Source organism: Eschrichtius robustus, chromosome 8, assembly GCF_028021215.1.
Source record: "Eschrichtius robustus isolate mEscRob2 chromosome 8, mEscRob2.pri, whole genome shotgun sequence".
Classification (NCBI taxonomy): domain Eukaryota; kingdom Metazoa; phylum Chordata; class Mammalia; order Artiodactyla; family Eschrichtiidae; genus Eschrichtius; species Eschrichtius robustus.
The window spans coordinates 102,299,871-102,327,296 of record NC_090831.1 but is presented as its reverse complement, the minus strand read 5'-3'; the positions used below and the strand labels follow the sequence as shown (position 1 = coordinate 102,327,296).

General features: G+C 36.1%; 1 protein-coding gene across 1 annotated transcript in view; it reads left to right on the top strand.

The window, feature by feature from the left end:
• SLC13A1 (solute carrier family 13 member 1) overlaps positions 1-25,395 on the top strand; it is a 75,809-nt gene extending 50,414 nt beyond the window's left edge. The window contains exons 8-15 of the mRNA XM_068550073.1: positions 5,969-6,088; positions 10,343-10,441; positions 10,872-10,973; positions 14,113-14,219; positions 16,296-16,405; positions 21,708-21,869; positions 23,371-23,508; positions 25,258-25,395. Coding sequence (XP_068406174.1) covers positions 5,969-6,088; positions 10,343-10,441; positions 10,872-10,973; positions 14,113-14,219; positions 16,296-16,405; positions 21,708-21,869; positions 23,371-23,508; positions 25,258-25,395 — 976 coding nt within the window. The remainder of the gene's footprint in view (positions 1-5,968; positions 6,089-10,342; positions 10,442-10,871; positions 10,974-14,112; positions 14,220-16,295; positions 16,406-21,707; positions 21,870-23,370; positions 23,509-25,257) is intronic.
• Positions 25,396-27,426: the final 2,031 nt, after the last annotated feature.

Genomic DNA, 27,426 nt, shown 5'->3' with positions numbered 1-27,426 from the left:
TTTTTATAAAATATAAACCTGCACACATAACAAGTATTATTTGAAAGAGTTGCAAAGCTGGGAATGTGGCTAGTTTGACTGAACCACTCCCTTACTGTCATAAGCTGATGTATAGCTTAGAAAGTGATTTTCAGAACAATACTAAGAAGACTAAGCCAATTCTCTAACTCAGCCATAAGGTATGAAATTTCTTGTGTTCTTAATCTTTGAATCTAGTACCTGTGACACCTGAATTCTGACTGCCTTGTGATTAATTCACCATTAGTTATGACTAATCCTTGGAATAGGGCATTCTGGAAATAGTCTTTGTTTCCTCTTCTCATTAGGGAAATCCTGCTTGCTCAATGCTCTCTACCTGACCCTTCTGCTCCACTGATAGACCCTTCTAGTCATCACCCAATCTCCTCCTTTCCTAACACTATTGTTAACAAATCTCACCCTGTAAGTAACCCATTTCTTTCTACTCTGGTTCTTGAAAGACCCGCCAATTCTGCCAATTTCTTTCTCTCCTTGTGTGGATGCTGTATCACTTGAAACTCTGTTCAGTTACTCCAGAACTTCCATTCCCATCTCCTCTTATCATAAACTATACTCACATTTCTATAAATTTGTCTTATCCACACAAGTTGTCTTATGCACAACTACCACCCCTGATTGCAAACTTCTAAAGGCTTCATGAATTATTGTCTTCTTCATCTTTTAGCCCACAAGGGGCACAGGTAGGTGATCAATAAACGTTGGTTGCGATGAACTGTACCAAGACATAAATGAAGTGCTGACTGTTCCTGGGAATCATCTAAGTAACTGAATAATCTTTTGATATTAAAATAAAGCTATTAAGGGAAATATTATTAGGGACAATTACTGCTTTCATAACAGAGGAGTTTTGATGCATCAATATCACTTAACAAATGCAACAGCTATTAATAACATAAAAGGCAAATCTATCAGATTAAGAATGGAAGATATCACAAGTAAAATTTTGTAGTTTGCTGATTATCAAAGTATATTATTCAGCTTGTAGGTGTCAGCAGTGAAATATGTGGGTATACAAAACAGCTTGGAAGGAAGCTGAATTATCAATGATTAGCACAGTCACTGTTACTAATTATATGTTAAATAATAACTATTATAGCTTCACAAACCTAGAAATGGTAAAAGAGATGTGTTTATAGGCACCCTAAATTCAAAGCCCACTTCCCTAACCTCCCATCTTGATTAATCACAGAGGAAGAAGGCAAACCAGTTACTTAGCAATAGCCACTTTCAAAACCTACCATGATTCCCCCCTGCAGAAGAGAGCAATGTGTGTTTCTAAGAAAGAATTTCTCTGGCAAATACTAGAGAAGAAATTTGTATATTGCAGAGTTTGGACTTAGACATTGGTTCAGATTTCAGTCTTGCCATGTATTAGCTTAACTTCTGCAAACATCAGTTTCTGCATCTGTAAAATGGAGGCAAGACTAGAACTTATAACATTATTATGAGGATTAAATGGCATAGTGCATCCGTAGCCCTTAGCAGAGGGCCTGGCAGGGAGGAAATTGTCAATAACCCTAACCATTTGTTGTTGCTGCCGCTTCTACTTTTGCCATTGCTGTTAGAAATCTAAGCCTGGCTCATGAGTAACGAGTAATTAATATTTCAGAAGAAACCTCTGGAAGTACATAAATACAAAACTGAAAAGTGACTTTGACTCAGAAATCATCAGAACAGTCATTAATCAAAAGGACTATAATCAGTGTGGATACCAGCTGATCACACTCTTAATGGCCAAAATCTGTTTCAAGGCTGTAAACGTCCACAACTGCACCCATTCTTTTGAGACCAGTACTGTGTATTTCGTTAGTATGATTTGCGATTTTGTACATGGGCATAAGAACTGCATCGACAACACCATCTTCCTAAATATCAACAGTGACGCACATATATGCTTTAGGTCAAGGCATGTCTCTCCTATGGTGCCATCACTCCTATATGGTGTTCTAAAATGTCCTTAAAACATCAAGTTTGTACTCTAGCTTATGGATGTTTTGCAATATATATGGAATTTTCTCTTTTCACCTGGGAGCTGGTGTTGACGACACTAGGCTTTAATGAAGAGAGGTTGTGTTTTCAACATTCATCCTGGGTGTAAATATCCAGCTTGACTACATTCTGTGACCTTGAGCGATCCACTTAACCTTCTGAGACTCAAGTGTTTTCGGTGTAAAATGAAAATATAATGCTTTGCCCACAGGATTTTTTGTTAGAATTAAATGCGCTTAGCTCATTCCTCTAAGACATAGGGGGTCCCAGGTGCATTTCCTCTTCCGCTCACCTCCATTTACTTCCGAAATTATCACACCCATTTCCATGGTTTATAAATCCACCTGGATGTGGGTAACCACCAATTTTACATCTCTAACCTGCCCTCTCAATTCCAGACTCATTTGTCTAACTGCCTATCCACCATGGCCACTTGGGAAACTAAGGGACACCTCACATTAACATGCCCACAGCAGCTTCCTAATCCATCATTCCTTCTGCCAACCTGTTCTTCCCTCAGACTTCATTTCAATGAATAGCACCTTTTCCCAGTTTCGTACATTTCATGCCAAACATTTGTAAAATTTATTGCCTTCTCTTCATCTTCACTGCGACTCATGTAAATTAAGCTACAATCTACTCAACTCCGCTGTTTTTTAAATGTTTTTAAAAGCTGAAAAATAAAAATTTAAAAATAAATAAATAAGAAAAAAAAACCAGCATGAATTTATTACCTCGTAATTTCTGTGGGTCAGGCATCTAGGCACAGTTTAGCCAGGTCCTCTGCTGAGCTGAAATCAAGGTGTCAGCTGGGCCTGCAATCTCCACAGAAGCTCAGGGTCTTCATTCAGGCTGTTGAGAGAATTCAGTTTGTTGTGTTTGAATTACTGAGGTGCCCATTTTATAGCTGACTATTGGCGTAAGGTCACTCTCATCAACTAGAGGCTACCCCTAGATCCTTGCCGTATGGCCCCTTCCTTCGGCAACATGAAAGCTCACTTCTTTAGGCCAGCAGGAAAATCTCTCTTTTAAGGGCTCCCTTGAGTAAGTCAGGCCCACCCAAGATAATCTCCATTTTGATTAACTCAGAGTCCATTTGTGGGAACCTCTGCAAAATCCTTTCACTTTAGCCATAAAAGAACCTAATCCCAGGAATAACATCTCGCCCTGTTTACAAGTTCTGTCCACACAGAAGGAGAAAGGAATATACTAAGCATATATACCAGGGGCAGGATTCTTGGGGTTCATCTTGGAACTCTGCCTACCACACTTGACTTCCACTCTTGTTACAGTCAATCTTGACAATCCACCTAGCTAACATGTTTTATGAAATTCATAAATTTACATAGATTTTAAATTAGATCATGTCACTAGCTTACTTACTATGTTCCAATTACTCCTAATTGCATTAGTATTAAAATCCAAATTCCTTCTGATGGCCTACAAGGTTATATATGATCTGACCCCTGTTGGCTACTTCTTGGACTTTATTTCATGTGACTGTAAACTTAGCTCACTACCCACAGCCACACTGGTCTTCCAAACTCATTGCTACCCCAGGGCCTTTGTACTTGCTACTTCCTCTGTCTGGAATGCTATTTCCCAGTTATTTACATGACTGGCTCCTTCTTGCCATTTAGATCTCATCTCAACTATCTCTTTTGTTGGTCACACTATGTAAAATTTCTCCCTCCACCTAATAACTTTTTATCATATTATTCTATTTTATTTTCTGATTCATTATATGCTTACCTGTTTGTTTATTGCCTGTGTTCTTCATTTAATGTAAACTCTGAGAGCCTGGACTATGTCCATCTAATTCACTACTACATCCCCAAAACTAGGAGACTATCCGGCACATGGTAGACACCCAAAACATAGTGTTGGGTGAAAGAAAAGGATTCTATTAGAATTAAATGTACTTAACATAGTTTATGATAGAAGAAATCTATATCTGCTTTAGGCAGATACTTGCAGTCCCTTCACTTATAGGATATGAGGAAGTGGGAAAAGAACTACCACAGTGAAACTAATCCCGAGTATGCCACTCATTCCACTTTCATTCAAAATATTTACACCTGCGTGGTGTTTACTTTCTTACTACTGAGTTAAAAAACAAAGACAAAACAAACGAAACAACCCCCAGAGTTCAGCTTTTTTAAGCTTTCATTTTTCTAAATGACCTATCCCTCCAGGCAAAAATTTTGAAAAGCCCCTCTTCAGTCAAATCTCACAGGACTCTCTGCAGTGGGTGGGGAGAACAATGCAGCCTGATTTCAAGGTATGAGCTACAGATGGTGAAAAATGAAATTGGGTTTGGGGCATTGTTTTGAACCTAATCCAAGCAGCATTTCTCAATGTCTTCAGGCTGAACAAAATAACATAGGCCACTGACCTGTAATCCAAGTCTAATAAATTGATGGGAGAAAAGCTTAAGCCTTTTCCCACTTAATTTATTTTCCAACTGAAAACAACATTTTTTTTTTTAAGCAGGCAATTCTCAGTAGAACCTCATGGACATGGTAAAGCATTTTTTTCCATTCATCAATTCTCTGTATTCTGTAGCATTTTTTACTTATCATTTGTCACTTTCTAATGGCATAAATATATAAGCTAATCCTAGGATCTCTTCAAAGTAGATAGAATCATACTCAAGTTGCCAATGATAACTCTAGGACCCAGGGAGATCAGCTCAAAGAAACTGTAGACAACATTAGAAATCTGCAGTTTTGAAAGCTTAATTTTGTTTTTTTAAAAACAGCCTTTGCATTTTTTAGGAACCATTCTAAAATAGAAGGAGTGCTCTAAAATAAATAAATTTGGCTTATGTTGAGGCATGTAGCATGAATCTTCTCATTTATTTACATGATCTTTTTTAAGTGGCAAAATACAAGGTACGATTTAAATAGAAAAAAAATATTGAAAATCTGTCATTTCTATAAAGTTCTCTATATTTTGTGATTTCAAAAATAATTTTTAAAAATGTTAACAGTGTTTTTATTACTTCTGTGTTATATTCTGTACTTTTCCAATTTCTGACTGTGTTACTGCTTCAAGAAGAAAATTTAAAGACAACTGTTTCTCAAATTTTCTTTTTTTTTTCCCACACAGTCATAAAATAGATAACTATATGAAATTTAGACTACATTTTGAAACAATGAATGTGAGGTTACCAAAGAAACCGTGCTTGTACCTGACCGTTTTTTGTTGCTATTGTCTTCTTATTATGTGAGCTAAAAAGCTGAAAATAAGTAGGAGAGAGAAAGGAAAAAATTGATGTTTTCCACAGGTCTTTTAATTATTTTTATCTGATTTATTCTGTTTGACTGAGCCCCAAAGCACTGTTTAATTCTAGGAAGAAAGGGCTAGAATATGTCTGGTAAGATGGTTGCAGTTGCTCTGGGGCAGAAGAAACAGAGAGGGAAACAGCTTTGAGAGACAACGCAGGTGGGGTCTGAGTCCCTTCCGAGTCTGGGATGTCAGCTCCCAAGACGAAATGGTAATGGACACATTCAGTTTTGTTAAGTTAATTCTCATCTGTTCCCAAGTCTGCTTATTTGTCTTTCCTCACTCATATACTGATGATTTGAGTACGAACAACAAAACGCACACACCCATGCATACCCATTTCTTGTGCATTTCCATGAGTAGCAGGTACCGTGGTAGGTTCCTTCACAAACACTTCCTTACAGATTGAATAAAGGGAGCAAAAGTCATAACATGCCCACTCTTGTTTTTGTGGGAAGCAGCAATAACTATGCAGTTACAGACTCAAGAGATGAGGAGTAAAACTAACTTCTATATTTAATGGTGAATACCTCCCACATCTTCCTTCTTGGCTGGTGGCACAGGAAAGATGGGAAGTGCTGCTTCCCACTGACCATCAGAAAGGATTCCACTTGTACTCCTTCTGTGAACATGTTTCCATATTTTCACACAGGCGCTACCCTGATTGTCACTGCATCAACTTTGGATCATGGTTTCTGATGTCCTTCCCGGCTGCTATTATTATTCTCCTCTTGTCATGGATCTGGCTTCAGTGGCTTTTCTTAGGATTCAAGTGAGTACATATTCCATGTTAATCAGATAAATAAAGGTGTCTGGGTTCCATGTTCTCAGCCCCTCATCCAAGGCTTTTACACCTATTTCACGAGTGCTGCATTTCTGCATTTTTCTTGTCCACAAAACTGACACGTATGAACACGTACATTAAGGACCCTCTAGAATATCACCTAACCAGTGTTGACTGTGGAAGAGAGTTTGTAGACAGAAAATCCATCTTGGTCTTCTTTGATCCCAACCCATTAAGACATTAATAGACCAGAAGGGCATATGAAGCTCATTATGGTGAGGACCCAGTCCAACCTGTTAAAGTGTTATTTTAAGAAGTTTTGTCCCTCCTCTTGGTTTAATGTGGGGATTTCCTCAGGTTATCGAGTTACTTTAAACTGTAATACGCAGGGCTTCCTGCTTCATCCTAGTACCAACATTGATTTGCCCTTGAAAAACGAAAGAATATTGGATTGGGAATCGGGAGATCAGGGACAAAGCTGTGGCTGCTCACGAGCCAGATGAGTGATCTTTGCAAGTCCTGATCTATTCTCAGTCTCAGTATCTTCAACTAAATACCATAGAATTTAACTGGAAGATCAGCAAGATCACTTCCAATGCTGTAATTCTAACACGGATGGGCCCTAGTTGAATACAGAGAAGTCAAGGTAGGAAACACTGATCAATCAAGAGCTGGAAAATGTCAAATACATGCATTCAAGGAGAATTTGCAAGTGTTTCTTCGGCTGGGACTGAAGTTGGTGGTTCATAAGTACCAATGAGTTACATGACTTAAATGACAGCCAGCATTTAAAATTATACAGGGCTCCACAGCAAAATCTAAAATGCTGCATCACAGATTCAACATATATAACAATACTCCAAAAAGAAAGGGGAAAGGGCTGTATATCAAACCTTGAGTATTCTTTTTTCTAAAAAAAAAAAAAACCAAAAAATTCAACTTCATTTTCATACGGTTTTATTTAAATAATTTCAAGGACCTATGAATGAAAAAACGTGTTATCCACCAAGCAGGGGAGACTGCAGTCAGCTTTTTGTACTTCCTTTGAACAGCAAAATACTGCAGGCAGGTCGTATTCCATGCCTGTGCCCAAATTTTCCAAGCTTAGTCATGTAAGGACTGATACTCTTCTCTCTCCGTTCCTCTTCCTGGTTTTTCTCCAGAACTGCCACAATTCTGTTAGTAGTGGGGAGATGGTACTGATGATTTTTTGAAAAATCTATTTGTCCAGATTGTGGGAGCAGTGTGAGGTCGTCCTCCTGATGAAGCAAATGTGTGAAATGTCACCGCCTTCCGCAGGTGGGCATTAGTGGGGAGAGGCTAGCTGCATACTAAATGCCCTTTCCTGGAAATCCAAGCCTTTGGGGGTCTATTCAATCGTACAGGTAGCAAAGCAGAATGCAGGGGACAGGAATCCCAAACCAAGAGAGAAAGCATCCGGTCTCAGACCCACAGCTGTTTCGTTCTTTTTTTGCTGCATATAATGACTTTATAAAATATGTATGCAACCCTTGTCATTATTCTGAAGTCGTCCACCACTTAAAAAGGAGAAATCAAGAAGATAAAGGGCAGATGTACTGAAATGTGTTTCCCTATGAGGAAAAACATCCTGTGAAGTGCATATATTAGGCCAAGTCCATAAATCATGATCAGGAGCATGTTGAAACCGTCCCCTGGCAGTCCACTGTTGGTTAGACATGGCACAGTTTCATGCTCCAGCTAATTCTTCAGTGTCCTTTTCAGTCTGCCAGGCTGTTCACCTCCAGAGGTTTTAGATTGACAAACAGAAACTATCAGCCCCTCCCCTGGCAGGCCACCATACATTCTGATTAGCGTGTTGGCTGTTAACACAGTTAACTCACCCATCATAAATGACCCCAACCTACTTGGGAAGTGAAGCTCATCTATCAGTACCACGGAATTTATTTAAAAGGAGAGGTTGATGCATTGTCATGTGCTTCATCAGTTCCTTTGTGAAGGCATTAACCTTCATTTGTAGCAAAGCCAGTATGGCTTTTGACTTAACTATTGATTATCCCCAACCAAAGTGACAAAATACATAGCAGTCTACTGGGTAGAAAACAGTTTCTAAGGAGACTCATCTTTTTCTTTAACTCTATTTTTTAATTCTACAGATGGTTCTCAAGGCGGTCCATGGATCAGTTTCTTTTTTAATGGTAGGATTTATATTGTGACAAAGGGAAAAACTTCAAGACTGGCACTAGTCATAATTGAATTGAGGCTATAAAAATTAAGTATTACCTCATTGATCTTAAACACAACAACCAATCATGTTCACTGGGGGTTGTGTGTGCATGAGGGTGATCATGAATATGTAGGATGGACGACTTATGAATTGAGGAAACTCTGATCCTTCACAGGGAGTAATAGTCCAAACAAATCTGAGTAGCAGAGTTACAGAAAAATAAATAAATGAAATGTGTCTTTGTGTGATAGCTGCCTTCCCCAAAATATCAATGTTTACCCCAGCAATTTTACAGAAGAAAATGTCCCTGATTTCTTTTTTTTTAAAACTGCTTTATTGAGGTATGATTGACATACAAAGAGCTGTAGATATTAAATGTACACAAAACTTACTGTATTTGGAGATAAACATACACCCATGAAACCATCATCAATGTCAATGCCATAAACTTATCCATCACTTCCAAAAGTTTCCTCCCACCTCCTTTGCTTTTTGGGTTTTTTTCATTTTTCCTTTTGTAGTAAAAGCCCTTCATATAACATCTACCCTCTTAGCAAATTTTTAAGTATATAATACAGTATTATTCTTCATAGGCTTTATTTTGTACAGAGATCTCCAGAACTTACTTATTTTGCATAACTGAAACTTTGTACCCTTTGGCCAACACCTGCCCATTTTCCCCTTACCCCAGCCCCTGGCAATCACCATTTTACTCTTTACTTCTATGTGTTTAACTGTTTTAGATTCCACATATAAGTGAGATCATGCAGTATTTGTTTTTCTGTGTCTGACTTATTTCATTCAGCATCATGTCTTCCAGGTCCATCCATATTGTAGCATGTATCAGTGCTTTATTGCTTTTTATAAGTAAATAATATTCCATTATATGTATATACCACCACTTTTTCTTTATCCGTTTGTCCATCCATGGACATTTGAGTTGTTTCCATATTTTGGCTGTTGTGAATGATGCTGCAATGGATATTTGAATGCAGATATCTCTTCAAGATCTAGATGTCAATGTCTTTAGATATATACCCGGAAGTCCTTTCTATACCAACATATAATCTAACTGAGCTACTCATATACATTCCAAGAGATAATCTGTAAGAATCTGGCCATTTTCCCATTTGTTTCTTCCTCTGGAGGGATTTTTTTTTTTTTTTTTAAATCAAGGTTTAGAGCAGCACTTCACAAAAAACTGTTCAAGGTTTTGAAGACCCTGGACTTCAGGATAGGAAAATTAGTCACAGGAGAAAGAGGTCACTAAATTAAGCAGCTAAAAGAAATAGAGACTGACAGTTACTATTAGAAGTAAATTGGAAATTTATCTGGTTGATGCTATTAGGACATAAGGAGTAAAGAAACTCAAAAAATAAAAATCTAATAGAATCGGTTTTAGTTCTGAGAATAGACCTAGTTTGAACTCTGTTCACCTTCAGTGTATGTGACTTCTGTGCCCTAGTGTATAACTGGAGTTTAGCATATTTTGTGAAAACTGATGGATCTAACAACCAACTATCTCATAAATTTGACAGAGGTACTGAGTTAATGAATCAACTATTTACTGTGTATGTCAGTGTTTAGAGATACTGGGCCAAAAAAAAATCCATGATACTGCCCCTGCCCTCTAATAATTTGTTTCCTCACTAGTGAGATAAAACTTATACATGTGTGAAAATTAACAATCAAGATACTTAAGAAATATATTAAAATATATAACAATCAGGTATATAATGAAGTATTAACTTAGAGATGAGTGGTACATAGCAAAATTCCAGTGGTGCAAAAGGACTTGGAAGAGATCAGTGGATGATGTCATGGAAGATATGGAATGAAAGTTAAGCATTGAAAATTAAGCAAACCAGGAAAAAACAGAAAAAAAGGGGAGAAGAAATTCAAAGGAGATAGGGGTATAGGCAAAAAGCACAGCTTTTTGTTATTAGCGGGGAGATGTGTATTTTCTGACACTTTGACACAAGTATCTTCTATAAAGGGAGAATTCTTTGCTTAACAGGCTTAATTATTCTTTTCAGCTTTAAGGAGATGGCACGGTGTGGCAAAACCGCGACAGCCAAACAAAAAGCTTGTGCTGAGGTTATTAAACAAGAATACCAAAAACTTGGACCAATAAGGTAAGTTACATACACACACACACCACACACACACACACACACACACACACACACGCAAGCAAACAAACACACAGAGAGATGCTGCTTATACTGCAAGTATTTGTTTAAAGGCAAATATGTGCATAATTGTCTTAGTGTATTTATTACACTTGATAAGGGCCCTGAATGTTCTAACCTTTGTGAATATAACTCAACATGATAAAATACATACCTTGTCTAACTAAAACTTACCAGGTGTTAGGACAAGAAGCTGAAAGGCCCACAGAGGAGTAAAGCCCCTTTCTAACTGCAGATTCCCTTAAATACTTGATACATCAGGTTTTTACAGTGCTTAGTGTTCTGCTAAGACTACTTCTGACAATAGTTCAGGGAGTTTCTACAAATGTCCTGACTGAGAAAAATAAATGAAAGGATTGGAATTTTCCCACAGGTATCAAGAAATTGTGACCTTAGTCCTCTTCATTGTAATGGCCCTGCTATGGTTCAGCCGAGATCCTGGGTTTATGCCTGGTTGGTCCGTGCTTTTTTCAGAGTAAGCATTACATGTTATGTTTGTCAACCCTTCCTGTTTTATATTCTGCTTTTCTCCTATGTGGTTCCTATAACTCTGAAAAACTGTATAAGATTTTTTTTTCTTCCTTTCCATCAAAAAGATTTTTTTAATTCTTATCTTTTCAGGAAAAAAAAAAAGATAAGGAATGAAATCTAGGGTAAGGCAGCAAACAAGGTAACCAAACTACCCTGTAACTAAAGATAAGTCTCCTTCAGACAAGGCTATTTTCATCTTTACAAAATTAGAAATATGATTTGCAGGAAAGCCATGTTTTAAAATGGTCAGGAGTATAGACCTTGGAGCCACACTGCTTGGGTTCCATTCCTGGCTCTTCCACTTACTTTGGGCAAGTCACTTACATCTCAGTTTCTCCATCTGTAAAATGGCGCTAATTAGAATAGTGCTGCGCTTCTCCCCACAGGAAGTGCAATATAAATGTTTATTATGTGAACTCAATGCCACTCAATGCTTCTTAGTAACCTGATATGAATTCATATTCTGTGATTTTTGCTGGCTTAATTTTTTTATTTCTATGGAGGGTTATTTATTTGGTTCATATTTTGTCTTTTCCTCTATTGATGTCCATTTTTGTATTAGTTCGCTATAAATCCATCCCTGCCCCTATTTTATAAATAAGGAATTCCTGAGTAAGCAATAAGACTGAGTTTACAAACTAATGTTAGAAGCTGGGTCAGAGTTAATTTTATCTCTCAGTGTCTAATATCCCAGCAGACATTGCTGAGTCATGTGAAGTGAGGGGGAAGATTGTAGCATAATTTTCTAAATTAAGGACCATCCTACATGTCAATATAAATACTTTGGTTTTGAGATTTGCATTCCCAAATCTGTATTTCACTGAAGTCCTCTGGATCCTAAATTCAGCAGATCTCTGATTTGAACTTCCTGTCTCACATCCCCCAGCAAAAATCCATGTAGTGGGGGTAGAAACCAAAAACATTTGAGTCAGATCTATTCTGCCCACATGGAATGAAGAAATTCTTGCATCAGAGCCTTCTGCTTATGTAGGCATTGCCAACATTTTTTTAAAGCTGCCAAGTCGGCGTCCCAATTCCTAGTGAGCACACAAGTGAAGCAATGCAGTGTGGTACATGTTTCAAAGGATCAGCTGCAGCTTTATAAACTTTTTATTTCCATTAGGACAAAAATGTTTCATCTCAAGAAGTCCAAACAAAAGGCAGTATCCAATCATTCAAAGCAAGCTATTCAAAGCAAACTATTGTTTAATAGTTTGATTCGAACTATATAGTTTTGGAATAGGACCTAGACCAACAGAAAAAATAATTCTTCCTCCTTTTAAAAATCCCACTCCTATCATTCTAGAGAGGGAGAGTCTTCTCTAAACACCAGTATGTAAAAACCAAATGAAATCAGACAATGGGTAGTAAAAACCAGGCAGAAATCCCAATAGGAAATTCAATATAATCAGCTTCTAATTTCTACTCCTTACGGGAGGAAAATGTAATTCAGAAGATGTTTTTTTGGTAGCAGGAAAACAAGGCATACTTGCTTTGGGGAGGTGCTCATGTTATCTAGAATTCTGAGAGAAAACAATAAGAAAAGAAACAAAGCTTTGAAAGAGGAAGGGATTTGAAGATATACATCTAATTGGCAATTAGATGTATAAATTGCCAAAACAAATAAAATTTGCATAAGCTTAATATTTTGTAATACTGAGACAACCTTAGTTCATAATAAACCAAAATAAAATAAACTAATAATAAATAAAATGATAGTAGTTTTAAAAGTCTTTTAAAAAGCAGTTATTTCTGTATTTATGGCTTCATTTTATTTAAAGTATATATTCTGTAGAATATGTTTGTAATGTAGAGGTTTTAGGCATTTAGAGTTTCCAAAGCTAGAATGATAAATCTAGATTTATAGCTACCACCTCATGTTTTCATTCCATCTGTTTGAACCTGGAAGGAATTCACTATGTCTTTTCATATAAAGCAAAATCAGATTACATGATGCCTGACCTAATTTGGCAAAAATTCAACCAAAATTATAACTGAAATAAGAGAAATAAGGAACAATAAAATAATAAGTATGGGTTAAGTTTGCTGAATAAATTACACCAAGGCAGCTTTTTACTCCACGATGAAATAAAGAAAATCTGTATTTGGGGAAAACAGACTGCTTTATAAAATTGTCAGACTGAATAAAATAATGTATTTCCTTGATTATGTAAATTGTTCAAATAAATTACAGGAATAAAGAGTCTCTATACTATGTATGCATTGCTGAGTTACAAGGTAGCAAAATAATTTTTAGGGTGTACGTACTTCTTTTCAGACTACAAAGATTCACTAGTTAATATACTAACTTTTAAACTGATTTCTAATTATTTATGCCTGTTTCATTCATATTTGGTCTCCAGGTACTTCTTAATTGTTGGGGCTTCTGGGAACCTGTTTTACTGCTGGAATGGCCTGGTGATTCTGAGACCCCATCTGTTCCTGAATAACTCTTAATTTGTTCAGTGATCATTTATGAGTACCTCAAAGCCATTCTGATAATTAATATCCTTGATTGAGTTTCACAGGGTGCAAAGCATTAAATGGGTGATTTCATTTGTAAGATATGGCCGGGGCTTATAAACACAGAAGCAGATGTTATATCTTAGAAAAACAGATCAATTCCTTTTCACAATTTACAGAAGAGTTTTAAAGGACACTCAAAATATCCATGCCGTGCCACAATTCAATAGTAGTCTTCTATAAATCAGTTATACAGGATTTGGCCTATTGTTTCAACCTCAATGCTTTACCAATAAAATTAAAGAAATAATTCAAAGAAGTTATTTACCAGATCTGTCAGCTTTACCTAAAAGTGAACTCTTGGCCTAGTGTATCAACATATGTATACATGGTTTTAAAAATAAGGAGATATATATGAAAACAATGGGAATGTGATCTGAGATTTTCAGTCCCACTAAGTTACATATTTAGTTAGGAATTATAGATTTTAGAGCAGATTATCCAGAATAAATTAGCAATACCACCACTTCTACTTGTATGCTATCAGCGTAATCAGTTGGTGCTTAGTTCATACAAATTCTTGATGGCATTTTTTAATGCACACACGTGTCTTTTTTCAGGTATCCCGGTTTTGCTACAGATTCAACTGTTGCCTTACTTGTAGGACTCCTGTTCTTTCTTATCCCAGCTAAGAGATTGACCAAAACTATACCTACAGGAGAAACTGGTTGAGTATTATTTATAATTCTGAATGAATTTGACAGAAGAGCAAAAATACAAAATTCCCTTGGTTTCAGTTAACACGTAGAACAGAAGGAATGGACATGGACACAGCCCCCTGGCTTACATCTCCTGTTTATACACTGCAACCCCTACAGACGGCACACATCCTCTCCTTATACGAAGGATTATCTTACTTTGCAGAAGCTAGAAGTAGATTTCCTTATGCACCATGGTTATTTAGGATTCTGCTATGGGTAATACTATTTGGTCTGCCATGTACCCACTTCCCCGGTCATAATCGGAATTAATCTTACTATTGGCAAACGTAGGAAAAAGAACTTGGAAGGCATACTTCAACATGAGCCCTTGGTAATAAATACTGAGGATCTAAAAAGGTGAGGAGTTTCAAGGGAAAGAGTATTTACAGCCTCATAAGTAGCCTTGGAGAAAATGCAAATCAAGCCCACACTTAGCCATAACCTAGTGTCACAGTTGAAAGAAACCACATTCAGTGGGAGCATTCATTGTCTTTATAACACATGGACAACAAAGTGTGTGTGTTTATGTGCGTATACCCATCCTGTCCCCAACACACACACACTTCTTAAACACAGGATCCATCCATGCCTGTGCTTTATACTAGCACAGCATATTTTGGGTAGTCAGATTCATATGTTGTCAATATGGGAAAATGGTTTAAAATTGTTTGGAAATGGCCTAGCAGAGTTGTAGGTTTTTGTTGGTTTTTCATTCATCCTTTATTTATTTATTTATTTATTTTTTATTTATCTGCTGGGATGGAACTGGGAGTCATGCAGTTGGGTTGGCCCACCTGCCTCCTTGAGTCAGAATAGATAAATGACTAATGGGTCACATTTCCAGGACATGATATATGTAAACAGTATAGTGTAGAAATACATGCCTTTTGTTCTTCACTTGAGACTAGAATATCTCAAATGTGTTATAAGGAGGTGTTGCAATATAGAGCAATGATTCCTGTGAGACTCTGAGGACTCTGACCATTGCAATCAAAGCCCTAAGGCCTTGCAGTGGCAAGTGCTATGTTTGGCTTAACTCCTCTGGCTCCCACATCTGGGTGCCCTTCTCAGAAAGAGCCTTGCCCTACCCACCATCCTCTCCCTTCTCATTCTTCAGCTCCTCTTCTCCCTGATAAACTCATTCACACTAGGTTTTTAAATGCCAAATAAGACATAAAATGTTCAGTTTTAGATGAGAGGTACATTCAGAGATGTTTGCATTTTGACAGGATATATGGCTTTAATTCGAGCAGGAAATAGCAAAATTTCCATCAACAGTGAGGGTAGGTTTGGTTTAGGTTTGGGATAAGGAGACAGGAAGGGGACTTATTAGTAACCTTAAAACCTCACCATGTAGAAGCTTGCCTGTTACACACAAATGTTAAATGGGCATAGTGTGTTCGTGGATGATGTTATTTCTAAGCAAATCAATGGAGCTATCAGGACCCAAATATCAAGAGAAATCCTTATGATTATTGCTTTATGAGCATTTTAAGGGTCTCATGAATAATACATAAATTTTAAAATCTGAACTTCGAATTATTTTAAACAGAAATTCTGGTGAATCTATCATGACCCTCCTCATGATTTGAAAAAACAATAAAATATTCAAATAGATATGAGTGAATAATAATTATAATGTTCCACTGATGCTGTTGAACCAATGGCGTATTACAGACATCTCACATAGCAAAGGACAGTACAGCCCAATGCACTTGTGACTCACAGTAGGCAAAGATGTTAGTGGAATGAATGAACAAATGAATGAATGAATAGTATTATATATGACAATGTTATTTATCTAAATTTATTCTATAATAAAATAGAAAGGATTTTTACAAGTTATGGATATTTTTCTTTTTTTATAATATAATGTTATACCTAGGCCAGATGGAAATTACTCAAAGTCCAGATCAAGTTTCCTATCTAAGAACAATACAAGAATATTAAACACTTCTTGTGAGATGGCTATTTAGGATAATAAGCAATGTCATATTGCCATATTTTAAGCAATGTGTAACTGTAGGACTTTTGTTTTTCAGTTGCTTCTGATTACTCTCCACTGATTACTTGGAAAGAATTCCAGTCATTCATGCCCTGGGATATAGCCATTCTTGTTGGTGGAGGGTTTGCCTTGGCAGATGGCTGTGAGGTAATACTCTGTGTCTAAGATAGTTAGCAATTAACTAGACTGTTCGAAAGAAGAATGCAAAGACAGTCAAGCTTTTGGTATGCTCGACTTCATCCTTTCATTGTAATGATGCAGATTTCAGTAGCCATGCAGTAACTGTACCACACAGATGAGGTAAGTTCAGAATTCAAGAATTTTTATAAGCATAAAACATCATTGTTTATGATGTCCCAGCATATCAAAAGAAAAAAAGAAAATTAGAATTCTTAATCCATGAAATAATATTAGAAGACCAGCTTAGTAAGAAAAATATCTTATATAAAAATCGTATGTACATTTTTTTTTGTTTATACCTTCACCTTATTTCATGATGAATTTAAGTAGCTCTCAGATGTCTCTGCAGTATATCATGGTCCTAATGTTGCCAAAGAAGAATGAGAAACAATAGTACTTTATTACATTATTTATTACATATTAAATACATTAAAGGTACTTAATACATGCTTATTGAATGAAGTCCAGAAAGAATTTCACATAACCATGTTTAATATTGTATTATGTCTAATTGTAGGAAGAAACAAAATCACCATGAGAAATAAAGTTGGCTATTTCTTTGGCCTGTCATCTATGCAGCTGATATAAAGTAGAAGTCTGGGGAAGCCTTTGTCCCTTGAAACTGCCCTGGTCATTACAGGGTTGCTAGAAGAAAAGTATCTTCTCCAAAAAGTCCATGGAAATCCTCTCCTCTTTAACTAATTATTTGGGACTTAGTAGCCTTCTGTGAAACACTCAAAACTCATGGACATTCCATTTCCTTATTCAGTCATCAAAGTAAAAACGATGGTGAGAGAGATATCATGTCAAGCCCTTCAGTTTCTGAAGTTATATTTTTATACTTTTCAAGACAAATAACTATCTGTTTTGTTCTATTCTTGACAATCTAAGGGAAGACTGGGTTTTACTTCTGACTTCACTGTCAATTCTTCTGTATGATATTTGGATACTGAGTTTTCAGCAATTTAGTAATAGGTGAAAGTCTTAGAAATTGTCTCAGTTCTGAGTGCCCCTTACAATGTCATTTTAGGTCTAGATTTGGCTTGCCTCATAGACTGTTCAAATATAAATGATAGAAATAGAAGACAAATACACTTTTCTACTAGCTCAGTAGTAATGAGATCAGGTTTCTCAGACTAAATAACTTCTATTCCTATGTCTGCTAATTTGAATTGTGAGGAAATCAGAATCAGCAATTCTAGCATTGACGTGAACTTGTTCATCTCTCCTTCCCAGAATATCTGTCACTCAAAGTGGTTTTAAAAGCATTGGCCAGGGCTTCCCTGGTGGCGCAGTGGTTGAGAATCTGCCTGCCAATGCAGGGGACACGGGTTCGTGCCCTGGTCTGGGAAGATCCCACATGCCGCGGAGCAACTAGGCCCATGAGCCACAACTACTGAGCCTGCGCGTCTGGAGCCTGTGCTCCGCAACAAGAGAGGCCACGACAGTGAGAGGCCCGCGCACCGCGATGAAGAGTGGCCCCCACGTGCCGCAACTAGAGAAAGCCCTCGCACAGAAACGAAGACCCAACGCAGCCAAAAAATAATTAATTAATTAATTAAAAAAAAAAAAAAAGCATTGGCCAGACCCTAGAATAGCAAAATCGAAGGAAATGAAAAGGTGTGGACTTAGTCTGATGCACTAGGCTCTCTCACTGGAAGAATGAGGGAAACCATGGAGGGACTCTGCTGTGAAAATCCTAGTACAAAGAATCAGGTTTCTGTGGGATACCCCAAATCACCCTATTTCTGAGTGGTCAGCTCGAAGCCATGAGATTCAAAAATATAGCTGTGGACAATTATTCCACTAGAAACTGGTTTTACAAAGATTTGGAGACAGTTACTTTTTAAAAATTTTGTTCCAAACTGTAATTAGTTTGGCAAATGCCTAGAACTAGATAACCCTTCTAGTCGGGAACTGTGAGATTGCAGCTCCTAAAGCATTCACCTCATTGCTATTTCCTCTCTCTTAAATGCCCCCTGATTTTGGTTCAACATGATTGAACTCTCACGAACTGATAGTCACCTTCAAAATCTTATCAGTGGACAAATCCTCCTCTCCCATTTTCACACATTCCTCAAAATTTTTCTATTAAGTTAAATATGGAGGACTTAACACTTTGACTCAGGTCTCCACTAAAATGGAAATAGCATAACAAAAAAGTATCACTCTCTAAAGACAGAGAATAAATGACAGGAACAATAACATAACAAGAGATACTGATAAAATTTAGAAGATGGAAAGAAGATATATGAGGGGTCAATGACTTTGTAAAGAAGTAGAAAAAGATTCAATCTACGGCCTGCAAAAAAAAAAAAAAAGAGCCAAAAAGAAACTAACATGCATCCACAAGATTCTGGAAGAGTTTAGGAATTGGAAGCAGCAGATTAACTGAAAGCTAGAGGAAAAACCAGCACTAAAAATGGAAGATTGTTTAAAAAGTGTGTAGGGAGGTGTGAGCCTCCAGACACTCCCTCCAGTCCTGAACAGAGAGACAACTGCCCTCTCCCCTCCCTGGTAGAAAATTTAGACTTACTCTGTAAAAAATCGAATCATTGAGACACTGGCTTACAGTTCAGTCACCTATAGTAACGTCTTCCTCTCAACAATCTTCACTGAGACACAAAGAGCTTCCAATCGTGATTTTATCGCCTCCCTTTTAAACATAAATAGGTAGTCCAGGATGACCAGACAGTTGGGAAAGCCTCTGATACAACAACCAGTAACACAAAATAAGCAAAAAGAAAAAGAATACCAAAAGGACAAGGAAAATGTATAAAGTAAAAGAAAACTTTCAGAATTTTTCATTGATGCTTCAAAGAGATATCAGAAACATTAAAGTCACAAAAGTAAAACAATGTAATTTTTTTTTTTTTTGGAAAAATTCTGTGAACATAGGCTATTTTATTTCCACAGGGGATGCATTGGAAACTTTTTTTTTAATTTAATTTAATTTTTTTATACAGAGGGTTCTTATTAGTTATCTATTTTATGCATATTGGTGTATATATGTCAATCCCAATCTCCCAATTCATCCCACCACCACCACCCCCCCACCAGAATGTAATTTATTTTTTTAATGGACTAGACAGAAAATAAGAAAGAGCCACTGAAAATAAGAAATAGAATAACAGGAATTTTTAAATTCAGTAGCAGGGTTAGAAATTGAAGTTTGAACTTATCCCAGAAAATAGAACAGAAAGATGAAGAGAAAATAATATTATTAGAAAACAATAAGAAAATTAGAGTATCAGTCCAACACCTGATCAATAATAGCTTCAGAAAGAGAAGGGGGAAAAAAGAAGAAAGAAAATAGAAATAGAAGGCCATTTCCCAAAAATAACATAAGAAATTTCACAGAACCGAGGACTTAGAGATTCTGGACAGAGAGAGCTACTGAGGACCCAGTACCAAACCACCTCATGTAGGATTTTGATATGATCCCAGTGGCTTCCAGAGACGAGGGACAATATGTGGTGTAATCTTTTCCAGCTGTATCTAATCAGATGTAGATAAAATCCATTCTTAAAATATATTTAAAGATGAATTTGATTTAAATGGTAAATAGCCTTTTTCCATCTAAAAAACAAAACCCAGGGAATTCCCTGGTGGTCCAGTGGTTGGGACTCTGCGCTTCCACTGCAGGGGGCATGGGTTCCATCCCTGGTCAGGGAACTAAGATCCCACGTGCCTCGCGGTGTGGCCAAAAAAATAAATAAATAAAAATAAAATAAAAACCCAAAACAAACAAAAACGCAAGTCAGAACTGCAAATAATATACATAATATCTGGCTATCACATCTGGCCATGTTTTTGTCAACTTCTGATCTGAGGGTATTCTGCTTGTAATTAGAGCATTTCTGATGTCCATCCTACTTTGTCATGAGCATACAGATTCACACATGCAGCAGCTCACTGAAATCTCACAAATGGAGGATTTTCCCTTCAATTTGTGGGAGAAAAATAGAATAATATACCTATTAATTCGACTGTGGCTGATTTTTCTGTATTATGTACAATGAATCCAAGATCTGAACATTATCCGGCTTCTAAAGAACCCAACTGGAAGCCACAGGAAGTGGAGCAATAATTATCTGGAGTGGTAATTTTTTCAAGTCTAGAATTCTACAAAAGCTAAACTATCAAAGCAATGTGAAAAGAAAAGAAAGAGGTTTTCAGACATGCAGAGACTAAAAAAATTTACTTCCCATGCACCAATTAACAGGAAGCTACAGAAGATGTGGTCCTGTGGCCCACCAACACAAAGAAGTTAAGAAGAAAGGATTCCCACATCAGAGAGAGGTGAAGAGAATCCATAGTATGCTAGTGAAGAGAAGTCTCTTTATCACAGTAAAGTAGATCTAAAGAGCAACTAGTCCCAATGGAGCAGGAGAAGGGAATACTACAAAACTGACACCTCCATTAGGGAAAATGAAAAAGAACAATTAACTGAAATTTTTATCTACTTGTGAGGAGTTTTCCATTTTAACTGGAGAGCGTACTGGAGAATCAGTGATAGATACTTAGAAAACTAAGCAAACAAAAGAATAGGGAAATTATTTCCTGGAAAAACGAATAAACAAAAAGTAAAACAAGAAAGTGAAAGCAATCACAGTACACTAAGTGGCTCAGTTGTGAACGATATCCATATAATCATAATGGCAAACTTTAAATATTGATTTAACCAAAAATGTTGATATATGAGTGTAAGGGAATGGGGGGTGGGGACAGGGAATATATGTATGGTGGAAGGTGTTAGAAAGCTGAATTCTCATGCACATATTAGGAAATCAGTAAATAATGTTTACATTTGAAAATTTAGAAATATGAAAAAGTAGAATTTTGTAAAATAGCTATCAACACATAAACATGGTTATAAATAGCTAATATAGATGAAAGTTGTTGCCTCTGGGGAACACAAATGTGGACAGAGGTAGACCAGAAAGGCTGCTTTTTTCTTAAAGCCCTCTAGTACTACATGGCTTGTTATACCCACATATATTAATTAGATATAATTAAAATTTAATTGAAAAGATGTGGGAAGACAATTCAAACTTCCTAAAGCATGTTGGTATATTAAAATGAGAATAATTGAGAGCTTTTCCATGTCAAACCCACCTAGATCTAACAAACCACAGAAAAACATGAAAGATTAAAATTTTACTTTAGAAACTGAGTTCTTAGATCAAATAATGCTTTTTAATATATTTAAATGTCTGATTAAATGACTTATTAATGAATACTAAATATCGCAAATTTGTTCTTTTAGGAGTCAGGACTATCTAAATGGATAGGAAATAAATTATCTCCTCTAGGTTCATTACCAGTCTGGCTAATAATTCTGATATCTTCTTTGCTCGTCACATCTTTAACAGAGGTAGCCAGCAATCCAGCTACCATTACCCTCCTTCTTCCAATACTATCTCCATTGGTGAGTATCTCATTTATCCTATTTACACTATGCATTGAAAGAATAGTGTTCTACTTTGTGTGTTCTCATATTGCAGTGTGGAATCATTTGGGTCCTAAATGGTCCCCCTGTAGGTAACTTACAGAGTGGTCCTTATTTGCATTCATGCTTTCTTAGGAGACCTCAACTCAGGAGAACTCTTTTCTTCCATGTTCAAGCAGCATGATCTTAAGTGAACCCTCTACCTTCTTTCTGCCCATATTTTTCATTTGCAGATAAACGGGAGGGTCAGCCCAGATCCTTTCCAGCTCTAGAAGACTTTGGGATTCAGTGCTTCCTGGCAACTTTAGTATTTAGATCTCTAACACTGATACTTCTCCCTCCAGAAGATGTCTTGAATTTTTGAGAAGTGCTTCATATAAGTAATTTGCAAGGGAATAAAAAGCTATGTTTACACTTCAGGCTTCAAGCTTAAATGTCTTAGATGCAGTTCTCTACAGCCCAGGGAAGAATTTAAAAAGATAAGTAAGAAGCAGATTTGCAAGGAGAGAGAGGGAAAGACTGTCTCTCTTCCTCTCCACCACTAGCTGGCAATTACAAGAAACAGCTTCAAGTAAAATGTTTTTCTTATTGGGACAGATGAGTTTGGTGAAAGGAAAGCACTTTGGATGAAGAAGGATTGCCCTTCTGGAATTGTTCTGCTACCAGCTCAAGGGGCAGATGTTGGCATTCTTGAGCTGCTTCAAATTAGAAAAGAAATGCAGGCAGGTTATGTTGGTAAAATACAATTTTGGGTTTTTTCTGGTTTTTATTTCTCAACATGGAGCAGTTAAAAAATCATGTGTAAATTAAGAATAGTAGTAACTCTTCTGTGATGATCCCTAAGAAAATTTTAAATTATATATGTCACAGAGGTAGTAAAGTTAATGGAATGATGAGAAGCTTTGGAGCCAGAGGGACCTGAGACCTACGTAAGCTCTACTGCTTGCCAGCTATGTGTTTGGATCAGTTACTTTAACCTTTATGGACCTCAGTTTCTTCATCTGCTATTTGGGGCTATAGTTATGATCTTTTAAGGTTGTAGTGAAATTTAAATTATATACATAAATATACAAAGTTATTATGTTATACATTATATATATGTTAAATTTTATATATATCTTATATATATTATATATATAACATATATAACATATATATATATACACTTAGCACAGTACTTAGCACTAGATCAGTAATAAGCAGCTGCTGTTTTAATTTTGTTTCTGGAATAAATGATACTTTATTTTCTAAATGAACTGAGCTATAATGCTTAAATGGATGCCAATCACCATATAAACAATGATACGAGGAAGATACGTTTTCTAAAAAATATTCTTCCAGTTATAACTGCATTTATGTATATATAATTTTATGTCTTTATATTTCAATCTGCTTCTGGGAAAGTTTATTATAATAATTTTGCTCATTTTGATGCCTATCTCAAAATTTTACTTAGACTCCTTTTTATCTTTTCCAACAGGCTGAAGCCATTCAAGTCAACCCTCTTTATATTTTGTTACCTTCTACTCTGTGTACTTCATTTGCATTCCTCCTACCAGTAGCAAATCCACCCAATGCTATTGTTTTTTCATATGGCCATCTAAAAGTTACTGACATGGTGAGTGAGCTGAAAGAATGCTATCAGGACCAATAGACATTATTTTGTGATATCTTGGGTTGTCTATCCTTTTATACACTAATCAACTGCTAGGAAATGCATAGCCTGAGTACTACTTCTGAAGGTGAGCGCATGACTGGCCATAGAATTGTTTTTAAGAGTGATATTGGCCATAGAATTGTTTTTAAGCATGATAACCAGAAGCAAACATGCCATTAATATTTACAGTCACAAATACAGAGATATTGAACGCATCAGTAACATGCTGGCAGAGGAAGAGAGCAAAGAATATGCTCAACACAATGGCTTAAGCTTACATGTCAACATCAGGACCCAACTTGACCTAGGCAAAAGGAGGAAAGAGGGTTAATGAAATTCAGCAATCAAGCACTGTGGTTTACTATCATGAATATTTACAGAACTGACATTTGTTCTGAATAAGATGTTGGGCTCAGTGCTTGACTGATGAAAAGTCATCTTTCTTGTTCTGATTCTAATAGTGGCACCTGAAATAAAACGAAATGAAATGAAGTGAAATGAAATGAAATTAGCACAAGCAAGTAATAATAGAAAATTTAAGTGACAAAACGTGCACATTTTGCCAATTACAAAAGGAGTAGTAGAGAAGGACTAGCTTGAGAATATCCTGCTCTTCTCTCAATCTTGATCACCAGCTTCCGAAACAAACCAAGCAAGACTATAACTAAAGGCAATTCAGTGAGTTTGCTGTGCAAATGCAGTTCCAAGTTAAGCCCCAGGTTCTTTTCTTCCAGACAGATTGCTGTCCCTAACCCCCTGTAATGTAAAAATTCTGGAAATGCCTCCATGCAGAAGTCGTATAATCTCCTTTGGGTAAAGAAAATGAGCATAATATACAATATAAACAGTGTGCTAGGTATGTGAATGTTAAAAAAAAACAGGATTCTAAAATAAATGAGAGGCTTGCATGGACAGAACAGGAGGCCTCTATAATGTTTATTTTGCCTTGGGGCTCCATGTTTTAACACAGAGAGTGCAGAGATAAGCAAGCTTTCTCTGTAAAGAGCCAGAGAGTAAATATTTGAGACTCTGTGGGCTATATGGTCTCTGTCACAACTACTGAATCATGAAAGCAGCCAACAACAACATGTAAACAAATGGGCAGAATTGTGGTCCCGCAAAACTTTCTTTACAAAAACAGTTTATGAGCAGTAGTTTGCCAACCTCTGTCTTAATAGCTAGAAAGCAATTTGAGATTGTTTAATGCCACCAGAATAATGACGTCAGAACTAGAAAAATGGGAACTCTAAGAAAGATGAATAGAAGAGGTATTAAATCTCAATAAGAGAATACTGAAGGCTAAACTAGAAATAATATGGAGTGAATATGAAGGATTCAGTTTTCATATAGTGACCTGAACCTTATTTTCACTGAAATACAAAACCGCAAAACTCAAATCCTGATTTGACATGAAATGGCAGATTTTTAAAGGGATTTTTCTCTAATCAGAATGACTTCAGTATATACTAAGAGGAACCTCTCTGAGACTCTCCACCTAAATGGCATTTAGTTGGGAATAGATTCTTTTTTGACATGAATGGAAGGACCCCTTGTCTTATGAAACCAATCATTGATACTAATCATTTAGGATGCATGTAAATCTGACATGCCTTCTTCAACAGTATTCCAATTCTCCCATAGGTTGTTTTTGGGTTTTTTTGTTTGTTTGTTTGTTTTTGAGACTGACATTCATGCTCTTTCGTATTCAAGGTTAAAGCTGGACTTGGCGTTAATATTGTGGGTGTTGCTGTGGTGATGCTTGGCATGTTTACCTGGATTGTACCCATGTTTGACCTCCACACTTACCCTTCCTGGGCTCCTGCAGTTAGTAATGAGACCATACCATGACAAGCATGAATGCTCTGACTATCCTGTGGTGGGTTTTGGGAACCACTAAGAATTCACTACAAAATTTGGCTCCAGAAAACTGATGACACTTAAATTAGTCCTGGCGTAGCTGCTGTAAAACACCCCAAACCTGCTTTGAGATGCAGCCAAGACCATCTATGTGCCTTCATGAAGAAGCCCTCAGTTGAGATTTTGCTCATGGACCATATGCATCCTGCTTCATCATAAGAATAATTTATAACTTGACCTTCAAGAGATTAGGTCATTTGCTTCATCTTAACACTTTGGGTTCAGTGTAACATTTCAAATGTCAATTTGTTATTTCAGAAACTTTCCATGAAGGTAGAAACAGAAAATAAAATATACAAGTTAATTAGCTACTTGTATAAATCATTTGTGTAGTGTTGTCCAAGGGAATTTTCTGAAAAATCAGAGCTGTGGTCATCTGGTGGTGCAAAAGAAAAGTTTAATCTAAATAAAATATATATTCCCTCATTTAAAAAATATTCCAATCAGATTACTCTTGAAATATCCATATAGTATAAAAATTGAAAGTAGTAGTTGCAAAATTATAGCTGAATCCACTAAACAACAGAAAATAGATAAGGATTAATTTCTATTTGACCCTATGGTTAAAGTATTGATAATATAATTCATACTTTTATGATCTCGGTGCACTGAGAAATGCACTTTGTAGAGCTATGGATAAGGCTTGCTATGACTTGCACTATTAGCACAGTATAGTTAGGAAAGAAAGCTAAACAGTATAAAATTATTAACACATTTGTGGATTTTTATAGCAGTTTTTCTTAAATGTTTATTTTATTTCAGAACTACATAATGTCATATATAAAAACAAGAAATTCCAAAATTTAAATGAATTATCACTGTGTATGCAGATACAGAAAAAAGTCATGTAACTCCATTGCATCAACATTGAAATGGAATACCAGAGGGAAAATAAAAGAATAAAAAATTGAAACTGTTGATATATTTGCAAAAGAAAAAAATAAATTATTTATGTGCAAACCAAAAAGAAAAAAGAACTGAACATTCAAACAAAAGTAGGAAGAAAATAGTCTCCTAGCATTCAGGATGTTAAACTGTAAAGTCTAATGGCATTCCAAAATTAGACTAAAGGAAAAAAATTGACAAAGACAAAAAAATGTGTACAGTTAGGAAAATATGGAGAAGTTAAAACAGAGCAATTCTCATGCTAAAAATAAAATGGAAGACAAGGTTAAAAAACCCCTTTAATAGCTTTAATTTTCATAGAGCTCATCAGACCTGGTTTGGTTTTTTTGTGCAAATGACATTATTTATAAAGTTATTCTTGAAAATTAAATATGGTAAAGAGGGTTTTTTAAAGTTATACATTTCTTTAAAAAATTATATATAATAGATAGCTCATGTTTATTATTTGTCTGTTTATTAATTACTCAATGCAAAATTAACCACTTTTTCATGAAAAAAAAGTGTCTATTTAAGCCTGACAATATAATATTGCTGCTTTGTGTATAACATCTATGTTCTCCCTATTCACTTGTTCCCTTCCCTATCATATGTTACACATTTATTTATGATCCATAGTATTTATTACATTTCTGCTTTTTTCTAGTCATTCAATTTATCAGTGCTGAATTATATGATGAATATATTTTCATTATGAAAAAATGAAATGACTTTTCAAATTATAATGAGTAAGTTTTGCTCTCAAGAAAATAATATAAACATTTCAGCTTGAATCATTTTAACAGAATTACTTCCAACAGCTGCCAGCTGAGTGCAGGAAAAATGATACTTTGTTAAAATTTGTTTAAGTGAGCCATATGGTTCTCGTGTTACATCTTTATGTTTAGTTGATATATCAAAAATGACTTAACTCATCCATTTCACATTTGTCCCATTTACATCAAAGTTCTCAAGCTCTTTTAGTTTGAGGGGTGCACACTGTCTTTGAAAGTTTCCAAAAGACAGCCTAAACAGATGATCAGACAAATCTTTGTCTTCCCACTCTAGGGTAGACAGTGT